This window comes from Cherax quadricarinatus, chromosome 78 (assembly GCF_038502225.1).
Source record: "Cherax quadricarinatus isolate ZL_2023a chromosome 78, ASM3850222v1, whole genome shotgun sequence".
In the NCBI taxonomy this organism is placed as follows: domain Eukaryota; kingdom Metazoa; phylum Arthropoda; class Malacostraca; order Decapoda; family Parastacidae; genus Cherax; species Cherax quadricarinatus.
The window spans coordinates 3,147,568-3,153,567 of NC_091369.1; the positions used below are offsets into that span (position 1 = coordinate 3,147,568).

At 35.9% G+C, this 6,000-nt stretch overlaps 1 protein-coding gene across 4 annotated transcripts in view; it reads left to right on the forward strand.

Moving 5' to 3' along the window:
- Gug (arginine-glutamic acid dipeptide repeats grunge) overlaps positions 1–5,431 on the forward strand; it is a 71,777-nt gene extending 66,346 nt beyond the window's left edge. For 2 of the 4 annotated variants that reach the window (XM_053795301.2, XM_070101567.1), the window contains 2 exons: positions 1,346–1,491; positions 2,515–2,769. In XM_053795301.2, coding sequence (XP_053651276.2) covers positions 1,346–1,491; positions 2,515–2,631 — 263 coding nt within the window. In that variant the 3' untranslated portion in view covers positions 2,632–2,769. Of the gene's footprint in view, positions 1–1,342; positions 1,492–2,514 lie in introns of all 4 variants that reach the window. The other 2 variants (XM_053795300.2, XM_053795302.2) reach the window with 2 other exon arrangements.
- The last annotated feature ends 569 nt before the right edge of the window (positions 5,432–6,000 follow it).

A 6,000-nucleotide genomic window follows, 5' to 3' on the forward strand; every position in this document is an offset into this window, starting at 1 on the left:
CAACTTCACAAGCTAATTTGGTTTGCTTGTAATATTTTAATAAAGCGAAGTTAGCATACTCTGTGTAAGGAATGTTGAAATGTGGGTGTGAGGCCAGTGTGTACGTAAAGACAATATGAGCATGAGGGTAGAGTGGGTGTGAATGGTGTGGGTGTGGTGTGATTTGTGGTGTAGATTTGATGAGTGGAGCGGCTGTGAAGGTGGATAGGTGAGTGAGTGGATGTTTAGTGTGAAAGTGTTGTCATTATATGGTATTCCATCTTAGTCCAGCTGTTTACTAAATGTCCACAACACAGCTAGCAGTGCTGATTGGGGGTCCTCCTTTCAAGGCCATAGCCAATCCACCCACCTCCCTGCCACACCCACCTCCACCAGTTCTTTCTCACCACCAACCACTGATGTACTGTACTAATGACAAATATTGAATCTTTAGTTCTTGACCTATCTGCCAAACAAATATGAGTTCTCCATACATGCATAAAATAAACATAAACACAGTTTTAATCCATTTGGTAGAAAACTAACCAAGAAAATGTTATAATCTGTACTTAAGAAAATAAAAATTACCCCTGTCAGAAAAACGAGTTATTGTTCATAAGTAATAAATTGGTTTCAAAAATGCTAATGTCACTCGTGTGCAACCTCATAATTCGGGACCTCTAAAGTTGGGGCCCTACTGTATGAGTCAGAGGTGAGAAGGTTGACACTAGCATTATTACATAAATACAGTTTGGTGGGCAAATAAATGGAAATAGGCACCATAACTTGTACATAAACCACTTCAGAGGCATTATTAAAATTAATTTGGGAATGAGCTGACCTCATAATTACTACATGTTTGCATGGTAACCATTTTTTTGCATGGATACATCTGTGCCATTTCTGCATGGCTATAATGTATAGAGTATCATTTCTGCTTGGAATACAGTACCTAATGTAGATTTTAAATCATTTCTGTATAGCTGTATCTAACATAGAATGTACTGTATGTCATACATGCATGAATATACTACTGTATCTAATGTAGATTCACAAAAACCATAATACGATTGCAAACAAACTATTTGCCTTGGGTTCAAACCCCACCCGGTCCATGGTTTGCTAACATAGATTGTAAGTATGTATAATACATGTTGCAGTTTTATTGTGAGCATCTAACTTCTGCTATTTCAAGAAAATTATGTGTAATAATTTTCAGAATTCCTTTAAATTTTTTAAGGGACTTTATTATGGTGCAAGTATGTCTCTTGCATTATGGAAGTTATTTTTTCTCTTTTTTTTGTACAGCATTATGTATTTGATTTTATCATTAATGTTGATTGTATATATTTTTTTTAATCAGCAGCGGCAGCAGCTGCGGCAGCTGCTGGTTACCCTCCTCGGCCACCCATGCTGAGGCCTGGGGATCCTCCTCCTCCGCTTCCCCCTGGATACCCACCTCAGAGCCACCATGCTGCCTTACTTGGACGAAATTATGAAGAATTAGCTCATGTAAGCTGATCAGTATGTATGTTTTAGTATAGGATATTAAACTTAAATATTTAATTAAATTTTTTCTATCATTGTATGAGAGCCCCAAGACATATATGCAGCCTCTCCTCACTTAATGACAGAGTTCCTAAGACCACATCGGTAAACGAATTCATTGGTAAGCAAGGAGCATACTAAAATGGTAGTAGGTTTGTGCGAGCCATCTTTGATATTCAATTCAAATTCAAAATTTATTCTCTATAAGGATTACAATGCTGAGTTTACAGAAATTTGGTTATTGTTTGGTTTACATGTAGTAAAATTGTGATTACAGAGTGTACCACTAGAACGCTTAGCATGGCTAGGCATTTCGGGCATTGTTTTAATGTCACCTTTGCACCATTTAAATGTTTATACAGTATTGTACTGTATATTGTAATAAACAGAATAGAGCCAATCAGCTCTAATATACATTATTTAGATATGCATAACAGTCAGAGAGCCCGTCATAAGTTTGAGTCGTCAGTAAACAAGTATGTCGCTAAGTGAGGAGAGGCTGTATTGTGAAATTTTACTAGATTTCACTGTAAATTTTTTATAATTATCAGTGAATTGAGAAACCTTTGTCATTGTTTGTCTCAGGTGTAATACTGTATATTATTTTCAGATGTGAGTACATGGACCCAGCACACCACAACTGGGTTCATACAATTGTGGTTTCCTTGTCAGAATTCATAAGTTTGACTTTGCTTTTCCATTTTGTATTTCTGTTTTCCAGCTAATAGTGCTTTTGAATACCTTACAATTTCTTCTATTCCTCTTATTCTGTAACTCCCATCTTTCCATACTTCTCTGTCTTTGTGCTTAACCTCATTATTGTCCCAATTTTGTTTTTCTCTATTTTTGTACAGCTGTCATGTCTTCTACTGCCCTCTCTGTCAATGATTAAACTTCGGTGATAATTGAGGATAAACATTTTTCTCAATACATGGTGTCCTACCAGAATGATTTCCTTAAATGTAATTTTTTTTTTATCTGTTTCAGCTCTCGGCAGCCCATGCACATGAGCAGCTGCAAAGACAAATGATGATAGAGAGAGAGCGTTTTCCTCATCTAAACCCAGGAGGACACTTTAGGCCTGACTATGGTCATGGCCGGTGAGACGGCTGTACTTATTACTTTAGTAATACATAGGCAGAATAAGATATTCTTGGCTCGGTTAAACTTTGTAAATACAGTAGTATGGCATATCCATTCAATTACAATAGAAGTTCCTCAAATATCTAAATAGTTTCTATAAGACATCCATCTTAAGAAAGGATAAATGATATGAAATTGTTGGAATTATTCTGAATACACTTGACTATTTTGTATTAACCCATTAAAAAAGTTGTTGCTGATATAGTTTTGATAATTACTGAGGAACTGTTGAATGCAAGTGATATGTAGGATGATTAAGATGATGTCATTTCTGGTAAAGTAAAATTGTTGGTCTCTTGCATTGAATTGCAAAAATAAATTATCTTGGGTCAGCTTGCATGAAAAAAAATATATAGAACAAAGCAGTACGGGTGCAATGTATTTTTCTCTTGCTTTTCTGCCTGTTTTATTGTAAGTTATTGGGTTAGGATGTTACAATATAGTGTTGTGGTCTAATTGTGGAAAAGACATGTATTTTAACACACACTTTGAGAGGCTGTGCAGAATGTAAATTTCTGTGGACCATCACATAATTTTAAGGTGAAAGATTACCTGAATTGAATAATTGTTTAGCAATGAATACTGTAACACAATTGGACCTATCTTGATCTCATTCTGTGGTATTTATTTAGTTTACCAGATCTCGCAATATTAAAGACAAGACTTGGCAAGTGTTTCCTGTTTGTATATACACTATAACAGTGTATGGTGCACTTTTTAACACACTGGCCATCTATAATACATGATAATTAAAACATTCTTGCTATTTTCCTTTTTAAGAAGGTTTCTCATTGGCAGGGTGGAAAATGTTTACTTGGTGACTAGCTAGCTTTAAACACATTAATGATTTGCATCAATTTATATCTTAGGAAGATATATACTGCCACTTATATCTTAGTATTAAAGCCTGTTTCCAGAGTTGTTAAGCACAGTGTCTAATCCATGGTGATCCCTTTTAGCACTCGTAATGCAGTGACTCCATTTTACCCGAGTTTTAGCTGTTGTTAATCTCTCTCAGTCTGTATATTATGGGTATGATAAAATACAGTACTTTAATGAGGATGGCCATCTTTCATCATACTTGGGCAGTTACAGTAGATACCATTACAATAACAGATCACCCATGATTAATAAGGGGCATATTCTGGTCTCCATTCAGTGTTCTATTCTACCTCGGGATCAACCTTGGAACTTTTTGCTTGTTAAAAAGTTGGCTTTGAAATATATTTGAGGGAGATCTATGGATCATAGTATACTAATAAAGTAAAAAGACGAATTGCATAACTAGTTGGTATACGAAACTACTGAACAAAGATCTGAGGGTAGTGAATGTAACTCTTTGTTTTGGGAAAGCAGTTTTAGAAGTTAAAGTATGTTTGTCCTTTATATTTTAGGATATTAAATGTAAATCTTAGTGGTCAATATACATACTTGTCTGAATTTTCCATCCTTGCTCCTTCCTCAACAAAATAAATGGGAATAGATATATATATATACCAAGTCTTGTACGAAATTGCAAGACGTCATTATCACCAGCAATATGATCACCAAACTTAATTAAGAAATTTCCCAGAGATTTCTTTGTTACCAGTATCATAATTTTTTTTTTTTTGTAACTCATATTTATGATTATTTAAGTTATTAAAATCAAAAGCAATACCATAGTACTGAATATTATTTTTTTCAAAATAATAAGTATATAATGACAGATTTTCCAATAAGATAATTTTCCTCACCCTATGCTCAAGTTGTTGCAAGTACAGTGGAACCTCATACTATCTGCTACTAAACTGCAGATTTCAGGTATCTACATTTTTGTGGATGAAAATCAGTTGTAGTTGGGCAAGAATGAGTATGACAGTTGAGATTGCCGTCTGCAAAGGTCTGTGTATAGCATATGTAATTTTCCCATTTTGCATTGTGACAGCAGTAGTGATGATTTACTGTAATACATTGGCCCTTTCTCACCAAGGTTCAGTGACCTAAAGATGGAAAACATTCAGAATCACTCATTCCCTACCTGTCTTTGCAAAGTTCAGGGACATCACAATTCAAATGATCCATGGGCCTATGAGATCCCCCACCTATCAAGTCTAGCTAACCAGTTTTACCCTGAATTCCTTCATAGATAATATCTTGCTTGCTTTCCAACAGCACTTCAGATCTTTCTTTCTGCCTCCCCCCAAGAAATTGTCTTCTCTTTTTACATTATCACAACTGTCAACTGAATGCTCAAGTTACTTCCTCTCAAAACTTTTGAATTTCTGGTGGGATGTCCTCTACACTATATCTTTCATCTTCCTTAGATTTATACACCCTCTTTATCAGCCCTGTATACACCTAAATAACAAATTAGTCTTGACACTCCTTCACTTATGGTCCTTGTATTATATATTTCATACTGTGAGATAATCATCTGATTTGTTCATATCTTATATTCACACCTCACATATTGGTCTCAAACATGGCAATTCTAGCTGCCTCTTATCTGCAACACTCGTAAAGCACACCTCAAACCCAAACAAAAAGTGTTTGCATACTATCCTCATGATACATCCCTCTTTCTTTATCCACTGACAAGCTTCAGTTTATTCATTCATTTTTTTTTTCCTCAACAAGTTGGCCGTCTCCCACCTAGGCAGGGTAACCCAAAAAGAAAGAAAATCCCCAAAATGAAAATACTTTCATTATTATTCACCACTTTCACCTCACTCATACATAATCACTGTTTTTGCAGAGGTGCCCAGATACAACAGTTTAGAAGCATATATAAAGATACAATATAAAAAGTGACCTGAAATAATTTAATAAACTCCCTGTAGAATATAATATCAGGGCCCCAATTATGTATATATATACACCGTCCTATTATATATCCCTCCAAACTGCCAATATCCCAAGCCCCTCCCCTCTTTAAAGTGCAGGCATTGTGCTTCCCATTTCCAGAACTCAAGTCCGGCTATATAAAAATAACCGGTTTTCCTGAATCCCTTCACTAAATATTACCCTGCTCACACTCCAACAGCTTGTCAGGTCCCAAAAACCATTCGTCTCCATTCACTCCTATCTAACATACTCATACACGCTTGCTGGAAGTCCAAGCCCCTTGCCCACAAAACCTCCTTTACCCCTTCCTTCCAACCTTTTCGAGGACGACCCCTACTCCGCCTTCCTTCTCCTACAGATTTAAATGTTCTCCATGTCATTCTACTTTGATCCATTCTCTCTAAATGACCAAACCACCTCAACAACCCCTCTTCAGCCCTCTGACTAATACTTTTATTAACTCCACACCTTCTCCTAATTTCCACACTCCGAGTTTTCTGTATA